The 13,446-nt window shown below is 42.8% G+C and overlaps 1 protein-coding gene across 1 annotated transcript in view; it reads right to left on the reverse strand.

The window, feature by feature from the left end:
• Positions 1 to 12,632: 12,632 nt before the first annotated feature.
• LOC148443004 (complement C3-like) overlaps positions 12,633 to 13,446 on the reverse strand; it is a 124,351-nt gene continuing 123,537 nt past the window's right edge. The window contains exon 41 of the mRNA XM_088463399.1: positions 12,633 to 12,815. Coding sequence (XP_088319525.1) covers positions 12,674 to 12,815 — 142 coding nt within the window. The 3' untranslated portion in view covers positions 12,633 to 12,673. The remainder of the gene's footprint in view (positions 12,816 to 13,446) is intronic.

Here is a 13,446-nt window from a genome sequence, read left to right on the forward strand (position 1 = left end):
TTTCTTAAATTAACCTCTGCATTTCTATGCACTTCAAACATTTTGCAACAAAGACACACAAAGTTTTTTTTCTTTTTGCTACTATACTGTGTCTTGGCCAGGCCTGCGGCACACTAGCCACAAACACACAGCACAAGTCTCAAAGCACCTCGGCAACAAAGATGCACTTTCAGTTTTCAGTAAAGGGAGAGAAATTTATGTTGAACATTGGATGTGTACTCACTGCAATATAATATAGATCTACACCAGAATGGGTATGAAATATCGGCGGCTGAGTTCATATCCCAACAGTGTGACCCCGAAGATTCAACATCCCGAAGAGGGGCTCTAAAGTTTATTAACCCTCTCCCTACCCTAACCCTCCCTTAGCGGTGCCTAACCCTAACCTCCCCCTGGTGGTGCCTAACCCTAACCTCCCCCCAGTGGTGCCTAACCCCTGCCCGTGCCCTAAACCTAACTCTCCTGCGGGGATGCCTAACCCTAACCCTTCATAGGAGGTGCCTAACCCTAACCACCCCAGCCCGCACCCTAAACCTAACTCTCCTGCGGGGATGCCTAACCCTAACCCTTCATAGGAGGTGCATAACCCTAACCGAACTTGTAGTGTTTTGTATCCCTGCCTGTTAAACTGCTACATAGGCACTGGTTAGCTAGTGATAGATAACAGGTGTTAAGCATCTTATCAGTAGCCTCCGTGGGTTAGTGGTAGAAGTGTTTGCTTAACACGGCCATCACCTGGGGTTTGGCTCCTATTATGGCCAGGGGCACTGAGCAATGGGATTTTGTAATCACTGTTATGTTATCTGCAGTATATTTATTTTATTTTAAATGTAACCTTTGTATTTCTCTGCACTTCAAACATTTTGCAATCAAGACACTGAATGGTTTTATATGTACACTACTATATACCTACATTCATTACACACTGCTTTTATTTACTGAATGTTCACCTTTAATACACACTGGTGCACTGCTTAATTGTCTACCCAAAACATGTCTACTGTTATGTTAATGAAATATTGCATACCGATAGCTTATGCCTACTTTGGGGGAGGGGGTACATGAAGGGAGAGCATACCACCAAGTGTCTTCTGTATTTGCTAACTCACTGTAAAATATTTTGTCCTAGCTGCCCACATGCAGGTGCACACAAACACATTCACAATGGTCAAGCATGTGCTATCCTCGTGGAATATAATAAAAAGAATAGTGCATGTAACATTAACTAGTGTGGTAAATGAGGATGCCAAAGGTCAGTGGCATCACAAGGGGGGTGTGGGCTGCACCCGGGTGTCATCCGCCAATGGGTGACACCAAGGTGCAGACTCCCCCCTCAGTGACAGGAGTCGGGTACTGCACTGTATAATGAGGGAGCCAGCACTGCACACAGGCCAGTCCGCCCCTCTGACATGCCCCCCGGCACTCAGTAATAAGCACGGTGACAGGAACACAGGGGTTCAAGCCGTGAGGCCATGCCCTCTGTCTGCATGGCCACATTCCCTGTTTGCGAGTCCGCGGCCTCTTTTCAGCAGTGCATTGTCTGAGCTGCAGGCACTGCATCACTCCCTGCATCGCATCCTTCCCCGCACCGCATCCCTCCCCGCACCGGGTGACACCGCGGGGAGGGACGTCACTGCCAAAAGTTAATTTTAATTAATAAGTGTTAATTAATTTACACACTATATATGATATGGATAGGCAGTTGGTACATAATGGATTGACAGACATGGTTAATACAACATAATGGGATAGGTGGTTAGGAATAGTGTGGGGTTAGGTGTTTAAAATCCTGGAGCAGGAGTTAAAATAAATTGATAAAATGAATAAAATAAATGATATAATAATAAGAGTAAGAGTATATACATAAGGATGATATCGACATGATTGGTGTATCGGCGCAACAAATCATGTATATCGCCTAGTGTGTATGCACAATTGCGCACTCCCGCTGGTCGCATGTGTTATCGTATGATTGGCTGTGCTGCACAGCCAATCACACGATATCACATGCGGCGCCATACATATTAATGAAGGACAGAACAAGTAATCGTTCCATCGTTCATTAAATTGTGCAGTGTGTACCGCAATCATGCGATGTCCAGGATTGAAGGCAAATCACTCTGAACATCGGCACGATTGCCGGTTGTATAGGTGTGCACCCAGCCTAAGCCATTCTTTCAAATGAATCTGGTGTAATTGATAAACATTCAAAGGTACCAATGTTGCAGAATAACTGCAGAAAAAAAGATAATAGGTTGCACTTATCACACAGTACCACACTCAAATAAGGGATAAACAATCTCCTATTTTAATAATATAAAAGTTCACATAACAATGAATATAAATATACACATGTATTTAAAACATCACATATCAATATTATGACTGTAATAATACTGCTGGCAAACACACAGAGAATATATCAGTGAAGACTCATATGTGTATCTACATCTGAAATTGCTGTTATAGTATGGAACGTATCCAATAGGGAGATGAATGCAATATAGTAGCAAATGTCCCAGTATGGAGATAAATGTAATAGAGTATCAATTGAGGAGAAAGTGTGCGAAAAACTGCTGGGAATGCAATTGCTCCACTAAACTCAGGGCTTTCAGCAGCTGACAAATGTGTCACTCAGCTACCGTTAATAGATGTTCCGGTGAGTAAATAAATATCTCAAATCTCCCGGTAAGTCCATAAGCAATCCTCCAGGCAGCACTACCTGTGACAGGCTCTCACCACTGTCACTCCCGTTGTTCTGATTCCACCTAGAGCCCCAGCAATGGTGCGGCTGGCGGCTCCGGTGTATAATGAAGGCTGGAATAATATTGCCAGTAAGATAGAAAAAGCTTCCAGGTAGATGGAACAAAGGGCTTCATTCAGAGGCGGTCGTTAGATGCAAGCGGTCGCTCTGAATCAGGGCGGCCGCTTGCATCCTGAACTGCCGCCTCCTTGTCGATCGTTAAGCTGTAGGTTAACACCCACTGCTCTAACGACCGACATGGGTGATGGTCGCTATGGTCAAGACCATCGCGACCATCGGGACTTACGACCAGACCCTAGGGTAGGGTCTGGGCACTCGTAAGCCCCAGGGAGCCTCCTATTCAGTTTGAGCAGGAAGTTCCCCACTGACATCAGCAAAAATGTCAGTGTGGCCGCCCCAAAACGGCAAACGTTCCGACTGGAACGCCTCCGTTTGGCCGGGCACGCCCCCGGCCCGCCCAGCAAACGGGGCGAGCTGTCACTCAACATCGACAGCTCACCCCGTCTGCTACGAGACCCTTAATGACGGAGCGCCCGTCATTAGTCAGGTCTCGCACATGCGCACGACGGAGCCGGCTCCGTCGTGCGCATACACTGTGGGGCAACATCGAGTCAGTTGTGAGCGCTCAGCGCTCACGACTGACTCTGAATGAGCTCCAAAGTCTCCTCCGGCTGTAAGCAGGCACACCGCTTATTAAGGGTAATTTCTCCACTATCTCCAAAGTAGCACACTGATCTTCTGCCAGTGTTCCCGTCTCCTTAGCTACTGTAGTTTCTCCGCACCAGGCGGCTTTCTCACAAGGCAGTAATGTTCAATGGTCGGTCAGGGGCCAGAATAAATAGCAGCAAATGCTGATTATCAGCAGGTGTAAACTAAGTAATCAGACATTAGTATTCTGAGCTAGGAAGCTTGTATGTGTTACCAATCATATATACTGAAATCTGCATTCACATACATAAAATAAATATTATAAATGGCGCCAGGTTTTTGTCTGTTGGTTATTGCAGAATAACTTGTTTGTTTTCCTTTCAACAACAGAGTTTAATAGATGTAAACACAATGGTTTGGTGCCTACTGGCCTTGTAGTAGCTTTGACATCCCTCAACAGTTCCCGACAACAATGTTTGTGCAGTTCTTGTACAAAGATAAATATAGACGGATCCAGCTGTTCAACTACAGTTTGCACTTACAGCTTAACAGCAGTCCTTCCAGACACAGCTGTGGGGGGTCAGGCTGTTGATAGAGCAAGCCGCGCAGTCTACATACTGTAGGCAGTGGGAGCACCACCATCAGTGTGTGTATTCAATGTTCACGTTGTGCAGACTCATAGACCTTGCAACGCAGCATGTGTCCGTAGCTTACCCTCTCCAGCAGATGGATCGTATTCATGGTTTCAATTAAGCTGGTTGCCACCGGTGTCCTTTTATATCTCCAATGCATTTTAGGGTCAGGCTGGGGTTCTCCGGTGTTCAGGAGGTAGTAATGTGGAAAGAGCAGTGGGTCCAGTGGGTTTTGCCAGCTACAGTGGCCTTTGTCTACACATACAAACACACATTATACATTTAAACACACAGAAAAAGGTGCAAATGGCAATGCATCTAAGAGACAAGGATGCGATGAAAGGAAAGGAATTAATGTTGCACACTTGTAGGGTCCTTCTGTTTAACTCAGGTTGGACTTTGTTGCTAACAACTTGCTCAAAATGATGCAAATCTGTACACATAATTTTTGCCATGAAACGGGGTGTAGTTAGCAGACCAGTGGACGGCAATGCTGCCGGTCTGAATCCCGTCGCTGGTAGTCCGACACGGGACTTAAGATAGGTGTTGAAATACCGACACCTATCTTAATACTGATGCCAGAACACAGACAGATGCCATCCCGAACCAGGTAAGTCCAGGACATCTTAGCTGTAAGCCGCAGGGGGGTGGGAGGGTTAGGTTTAGATAGCATAGCAGGGTACTGCATACAATGGGATATGCAGTATTCCATCCACTCTATATGCTACCCATTTGCACTTATTATCCCGGGTCCATATTCAGCAGGGCAATAGGAATGTGAATGATATTACCACCTGATGAAAGTCCCCACATTCCGTTGATGACCACAGATTGAGGTTTCTAAAGATAAAGATACCTTTATATGCTCATACATCGCCCTTACAAGAAAGCATACATGTAATAAACTCCACAGAAGACTTATCCTCATTCACAACTGGGTGATTCTTCCGAGAGTTGGGACCATATGAAGCCAGGAGAAGATCTTCATAGACCACCATATTTTCCTCATATTCACATCCCCGGGTGGCTACATCATACAGTGACGTTATTACACTATATTGTGTTTCCCATTTATTATTTATACCAGAGAATTACCTATACCAGATGACGTGGGACAATTCCTTTGATGGACTTATTGTTGACTTGTTGGAACAATCCAGAGCGCAAGTGAGGTTGATTTGTTTTGTTATATGCTATTAGATATAAGGTGGTTACTTATTATTAACCTCTGCAGCACTGGAGTGTAGTGCCATAGGGTTTGTACATTTTTTCTTTCTATCCTGGTGACCATTGTCAAGGTCACTGCACACTGTACCTTCACACTTTCCTCCCAGCCTTCAATCTTATGCCATGCCAACAGAGATGACTTTGCCGCTTACCGCTACAGACATTGCCGCTTGCAGCTTGCTCATTATGACCCCAGTCAGTGCACATTGCTTCCGTAGTGTAAAGTGTGTTGGTGTAAAGGAATATTTTCAGCTTTCTATGAAACCAGGTGAATTCATAGCTGGTAGCCACAAACATCCAGTCAATAGTACACTGGACAAAAAAAATCAATATCAACCATCTGATTTCCCAGTTGTCGCCAATGCTTAGCCACTGGTTTGTCTGTGATTCAGAGCCGGACGCTCTGACAGAGAGCTCGCTCTGAATCAGGGCCGTTTTTTTTTTTTTTCTAGAACGGCCTCCTGTGACCACCCACAGCTATAGCGAGCGGCCAGGAAGATGGTCGCGATGGCCAAGACCATCACGACCATCGGGCTTGCGATGAGACCCTTGTGGTAGGGTCTCATTGCCGCAAGTCCCAGAGAGATTTCGGCCCTAACAGAGCCGGAATCTCTCCACTGACATCACTTGTGATGTCAGTGGGGCCGGCCCCAAATGGTAGGCGTTCCCATGGGAACGCCTCCGTTTGGGCAGCCACCCCCCCCGGCCCTCCCACCAAAGGGGGCCTGCTGTCACTCAACATCGACAGCACGCCCCCTTTGTTACGAGACCCGGAGTGACGGTTTGTCCGTCGCTATCCGGGTCTCGCGCATGCGCACGACGGAGCAGGCTTCGTCGTGCGCATGCGCTCTGGGCCACCATCGACCCGGTTGCGAGCGCTCAGCGCTTGCGACCGGGTCTGAATCAGGCCCAGTGCTCAGTGCCAACCTAAGAAAATTTCTGTGGTTCGCCATACCATCACTGAAATTACATATGGTTATCACATATTTTATCCTTGAGATGTAGATTGATTGATTGGGTCCCACCACCAAGGAGGGACTTTATTAACCTTTCTGATTAGTTTTTGAATTATAATATTATCAATTTTCACTTTTTAATCTTTGACCTGTTACCATACAAATACTCCACTGTTGTTATACTATTATAACTTTTTTCATCTAAAAAAATAATTGAAAAATTATTAAAAAAAATTTTAATCAAATAATTGCTAAATTTAGTGGTGTATACTTGATAGGGCTCTACTTTGATTGTAATAATGATGTCATTTTACTTATACTTGTGTATTGTTGATCTTTTGTATATTGTTAAACCTGCTGTCTCTCTGTTTGATTCTCTGCTTCCCTGCTACTTGGTAGATTAAATTCTCTTGATGTATATTTGGGCACCTTATTGTTGTCTATGTTGTTCCAATTGTAAAGCGCAACGAAATATGCTGTGCTATAAAATAAACTGTAAATAAATAAATAAATAAATTATATAGATGGTGGAGTACCTATGAGGGCTTTTTCAATAGCCCATGGTGACATTAGTTAGAAGTGCTGATATGAATGAGGAAGTAAGGACACTACTGGTTTTCCAGGGCTAAAACGCATGCGGTGCTCGCAGCAGGCATCTATGCAATGATGGGGACATATAAGGATCTAGCTGGATAAGGTAGATGGGTATCCAGTGAGCTGGATTTGTGCCTATGATGTATCTTCAGTATGACACTGCTGATGCTGTTATGCTGAGCTGAAAAACATCTATTTATGGAGCAAAACATCGCATTACTGTAAGCCTATTAAAAGTAATTAAAAGCTATTAGCTAAATCTGCTGGTGAGTGTCCCATCATTCTTTAATTAAATATATAAACAGTTCCTTATGTGAAAGATTAAATGTCGGAAAAACCCTCTAAAGAGTTACAATCAATTTGTGTCCATAAATACTCAGAAAACACACTAGGGGTCTCATTCAGACCCGCTCGCGAGCGCAGGACGCTCACAAGCGGGTCGATGGTACCCAAATGCACATGCGCGAGACCCGGCGAGCGACGGGGAAGCCGTCGCTCGTGGTCTCGCACCAAAGGGGACATGCTGTCGATGGTGAGTGACAGCATGCCCCCTTTGGTGTGCGTGCCGGGGCGTGGCTGCCCAGACGGAGGCGTTCCCATGGGAACGCCTACCGGCTGGGTCCGGCCCCACTGACATCACTAGTGATGTCAGTGGGAGTGATTTTGGCTCTGATAGAGCCAAAATCACTCCAGGGCTTGCGGCAGCGAGACCCTACCGCAGGGTCTCGTCGCAAGCCCGATGGTCGCTATGGTCTTGACCATCATCATGGACGCTCGCATAAGCTGTGGGTGGTAACCCACAGCTATGCGAGCGTCCAGGAGGACGCACCAAAAAAATTTTAAAAAACGCCCTGATTCATTGCGGGCGCTCGTTCAGAGCGTCCGGCTCTGAATCAGGCCCTAGGTTCCCACTTCAGGAACTGAAGCTCCTCTCTCCGGAGGTCCCAATATCCCATAGGTGGAGAAAAAGAAAAAAGAAAAAGAACCCAATAGTGCATAAACATATTTTATTATAAAACCACAATCCACATATAAAATAGTGCATGATTGAAAATAATTTCCATCAGGCAATGCACCACCTACTGTCACCTCGTCCTCTTGTCACATAAACCAAGGTATTCCATTTATTATTATTATAAAGCCCAGATTCTTGGAGGTGTTTCATCACGTACAGTAGTCTAGTAGCCAAGGGCTTGGACTTGGCATCATGGTAAGCCAGGTAGGGGAAGATACTAGGGCGCTTCTTCAAAGTTCTTAAAAATACTAGAAAGCCATAGTATGGGCTGTAAAAATATATCCTGTCCTATCTGTATGAAGTTTTCCATTAGGACTGTCCATAGCTCTACCTACTGACTACAGTGGACTGAAGGGGAGAATAAGAGGTTGATGTGGTGGAGACTGGCCTTGCAAACATAATTAAAAATATATACTGTATATATCAAAAGTAAAGGACTACAGAAATGGAGATGGACTTCATCAGTAGAAAGAACTGGACCCAAAAATATGTTCAACACCTGGCTTGTCTCGTGTAACTTCCATGATGCAAGAACAACATTTCCCTCAGTGGATGTAAACAGTGGAGGTCTGTAAAGTATCCAGAGGAGACATACTGTATAGTTAACGTATTTATTAACACTAGAAGAACATTAGAACTGTACATAGATTTAGTATTATATTGTTTGTCATAATAAGCAAGATGTTGCTATTATTTTGTAAAATAATGTTCTAGACATGAGAGTGCATCATAGACATGACAATGCCAATAAGCAGCCGCCAATTCAAAGTTCCATCTGGGTCAACATTCTAATAATGTTCTATTAGTCCTTGCTGTGTGAGCACATAGCATCTGTGTGTTTACATTCCATATATGGGTTTATACTCACTCAGCTCCAGTTGTCAGTTTGAGTGACTGAATACTGCACACTTGTTACCTCATATAATGGAAGATGTATCAAGCTATCGAGAGCGATGAAGTGGAGAGGTTGCCCAAACCAACCAATCAGCATGTAAATGTAATTTCAAAGACTGTGCTACATAAATAGCAGTTAAACGCTATTAGGTTGCTTTGGGAAACTTATCCACTTTCTATCTCTCTAATTCATCTCCCCAATAATGATCTTTTGTTTTTCATAACATTGAAATGATCTAAAGTTCCATAGCTGTTATCCTTTCAGAAAGTTATTAAATCCACATTGGTCCCAACCATAGTAACTAACACCTGGCTTTTGTGACTCAGGACTCAAATCAGTAGCGTAAGAAGAATATGAAGAGACAGATCCCCTAAAGCATTACTTTTACTACTGCTAAACATATAAAACAATAGTGTTTACAATGACAAATATACAGTAATATCTGTGCATTAAGAAACAAAGGGCCTGATTCAGAGCCGTTCGCTATTTGCGGTCGTTCGTTCAAAAACAAGGGGTGGCTATTCAAATGATCCGTTTGCAAATTGCAGTCTGTTCACACCTCTAAGTCTGAACGAGTGAGCAAAACATACGCTCGTTTATTTGTTAAAAACGCCCCCTGGCCGCTCGCACCATACGTCATGTCCGCTATTTATTAGATTAATCGAGTACATCGACCAGCGTATGAACTGCTCGCTATTCTTGTGGTTGGTTTTTGCTACCACAATCTTGCGAGCAGTTCTGGCTATAAAATAACCCAGTGACGTGGTCAATGACGCTGCTGTATTAATTATGCACACCCATAAAACGCCCGTTTTGACCTTTAAGCACGCCTGCGTTCTGATCTCCACTCCCCGTTTTCAAGCACCTTCCCCTGTTACCACCCACATACGCCTCATTCTGTCACTCAAAATAGCAGGCATTCGCTATATTGCGAGCACATGAATTTCGGCCGCACTGACTGGTTCGCGCATGCGTATAACGATCCGTACGCATGCGCAGATGTGCGAACATCGCTCAGAACGAGCGTACTGCCGCTAGCGAGTGGCTCTGAATGAGGGCCAAAGGCCCTCATTCAGAGCCGAACACTCTGAGCAGAGCGCACGCTCTGAATGAGGACCGGGCTCCATTTTCATGGAGCGTCCTCCTGGACGCTCATATAGCTGTGGGTCACCACCCACAGGCTATACGAGCGTGCATTTTGATGGTCGCGATGGTCGAGATTTTGCGAGCCGGAGCCTGCGGTTGAGGTTTTCAACCGCAAGCTCCGGAGTGATTTTGGCTCTATCAGAGCCAAAATCACTCCCACTGACATCACTAGTGATGTCAGTGGGCCGGCTTCTGACGGGAGGCGTTCCCGTGGGAACGCCCCCGTCAGGGAGGCACGCCCCCGGCACGCCCACCAAAGGGGGCGTGCTGTCAATCAACATTGACAGCACGCCCCCTTTGATCGGACACAACGAGCGAAGGACTTTCCTTCGCTCGTCGCGTCTGGCGCATGCGCACGACGGAGCTCCCTCCGTCGTGCGCATGCTCAGTGCATAACATCGACCCACTTGCGAGCGGACAGCCGCTCGCGAGTGGGTCTGAATCAGGCCCAAAGTTATAGCCTTAACGTATAGCAGGTCTACTGCTCAATATTAAATTACTTCGTCCATTTTAAACAAGTAGGTGGGAGATGGTAGATGACCTGTAATTTGTAATGCATACAGTAGAAACAAATAGTTTGTCCTCAATTTGGTAGGGAACGTGTCACACCAATATACAGTAGTTTGAGGTTTGTCTTGTCAAAGCAATAGGGATTTTAAAAAGGATGGGACATTTAAGCAACCTTTGTCCAATAAAATATTTCTTCATTCAATGATTGTCTTAAATACAAATTAAAATACAATACTCAAATGTAGATCTGTGTTTCTTCTACATATTTGAGAAATCATGTAAAATTGAAAATCCTAACTAGAAAACATATAAAACTTCTTACACTTACTATATGTATATAAATAAACAGATAGATAGATAGATAGATAGATATGGGATAGATATGAGATAGATATGAGATAGATATGAGATAGATAATGTAGATATTAAATAGATAGTGAACTTTGTATACTAGCATAAGGGGCACACATTTTCCAAATACACATCTGTCTTTGCTATTTTCTATTACGGTACTCAGATTTGTATCCTATTAGCTAGACATCAAGTACTTCAAATGCTTTTTCCTTATTTTTGTTGCCCCAGACATTTCATTCTAAGTTCCTAGTAAGATTTTTCTAAGCAAGGAACTGCAAAATGAAAAGTAGATCCATCAGCAGCCATCTAATAAACTGGCCTAACCTGAGCAGAATTCATGGTTATAAAGAAAAGAATAGGTGGTTGGGGTGTGCCCGCAGCAATCAACAGATGGAAGGCAGTGAAGCCAGCTGGCAGGACTTTGGCACTCATTGCTCAACAATGGCTGTGAGTACAGTGAATGCTGAAGATTATAGTTATATATTGCTTATATTATTTTGTTATATAAATAATTAGAAATCTTGCATTATGTTTCCTTACTACTGCGTAATGTCATATCTGTGTGCTATGCAATGTTGATATGATTTTCTGTATAAATAGGAGAATCCGTAGCCTGATCTCTGGACTGAATTGTTGGATAGAGAGCTATAGGAAAGACTGTCAATGGGTCAGGATCTATGTAAGATGATGATTTGTTTCATTAATAATGAATTAATTAATTTCTGAAGTGAAATAATAAATTTTTTATTAGTTTATTGTTATCTAATTTCCTTATTTTATTGTCATTTCTTTAACCAATGAAAATCAAATTTAAATAGAAAGTACAGAACCAAGCACCACAATAAATCTGATACAACTATTTTTTTATAAACGTACCTATCTAAAGTCTACATTAATTTATTCATCCCAAAAGGTTTTAAATGAATTAGGCTATTATTAGGGAACACTTTCAAATTACAATGACAGAAGATATTAAAGTGGAGGAGTATAAAAAAAAATATATATATTAAAAAACTGAAATCTCCATGAATAAATAGTGCATATCCTAAGGTTTCTCATAGGACTCCGAAAACAATTTATCCCTAAGCTGTGTTTTTTATTGGCACTGTGGACCTATTTCAAAATTAAATAGATTTTTCTATTGGATTTAGTAAGGGATGTATAAAATAAATTCATACTACAAAACTTGCCACACATTGTCACACACAGAAAGCTGCTTCCCTGTCTTTAAGAAAAGATGTGTCCTCGTCACTTAGCATTTTTGCCCCATATGTAGCAATTAGCTTCTCTGCCATAGGTAATGAATCATATTTCTTACTCTATGTTGCATCTCCCTCACATGATACCACATACACAGTCCCTCTCAGTGCACCAGGCTCACTAAATTAGTACTTTTGTTCCAAATGAATTAGTTTAAAATTGCAGATTAAGCATAAAGATACTTGATGCTATCCCTCATATCATAACTGTATTGTTGCCTTTTTTACCCAAATTAGCAAGTTAGTGACACATAAGAGCAGCCAACACCAGCGATCAGAGGAACCTGGCATTCTGCTTTTGTTACATTTATGATGAGAATAAGACACAGCTAATTTGCAAAGTCAGTTGCAACCCACATGTGGCTATTTGGTGCAATTGAGCAAAAGTTTTATGAGGACACATCTGTTTATTTTTTATTTTTCTTTCAAAAGATATTGCAGATATATATTTTACGCTTTTTTTAATACTGAGTGTTAGGATGAGTGGTTTCACCATCTTCAATTTTGGTCACAGGGAAAAAGAGCATTTCTTGCATGGACTATGCTTCATATACCATCAATTCCAATTTATTCTTAAAAAAACAACACAAAAATAGAGAATACAAGAATACATCATTTATTAGTACATGAAATCAATACATTTATAGACTGGACATAAAAAGACTATGGTGATTTACTGGTCACAGCCACGGGCCGCCAACTCCTCTGTGAAGCTAAATAGCTCCTCACAGGGCTGTAAATTCTCAGGCTTCTGACACTCCCTGTTGTCTGGCCAAAACTCAATCCATGTGTCCCTGGTAATCATGTAAGAATACCTGTAGGAAGAGTGAAGATTATAATGTCAGAAAAAACAGACATATTACTACTGTAGTATCTATAAAACAAGCAAATAACTCCTGAGTGTGTGTTAAGTGACACTAACAAAACTTTACTACAGTACAGTACATATTGTCCATGTAGTGTCCCGTTACAAAGTTGCTATTGAAGCCTTGGGAAAAAATGTATTAAGCAACAGGTTTTAAACCCTGGCAGTTTGGTGGCGGTTTTGCTATACGCAGATTTATTGAGGCCAAAACTGCTGCAAAACTGCCGTCAAAACACATTTTAAAATAATATATAACAGGGCTCGGGTTAAAATTGCTAAGCAGTGGTTTTGGTGTCATTAGTAAACTGCCACCATACCTCCGCCAAACCGCCGGAATTTAGAACTCGTTGCTAAACTGCCACCAAACCACTGGGGTTTAGAACACGCCACTTAGTAAATTTTGCCCTTAATGTAGGCAATATCTTGGGGAAAAAAAGTCCAAAAAAGGGGTTGGGACTCTTATCGAAGAACCATCTAAACAGTTTCATTAGAAGAATTCTCAACACTCTAAGTTGAAAAATTCAGAGCTTCCCTTATCCAGGGATAAGATTCTGGGTTGTTTACAGAAAAAAAAACACAGT

The sequence above is a fragment of the Taudactylus pleione genome, unplaced genomic scaffold (genome assembly GCF_031769625.1).
Source record: "Taudactylus pleione unplaced genomic scaffold, aTauple2 ptg001357l, whole genome shotgun sequence".
NCBI classification, from domain to species: Eukaryota; Metazoa; Chordata; class Amphibia; order Anura; family Myobatrachidae; genus Taudactylus; species Taudactylus pleione.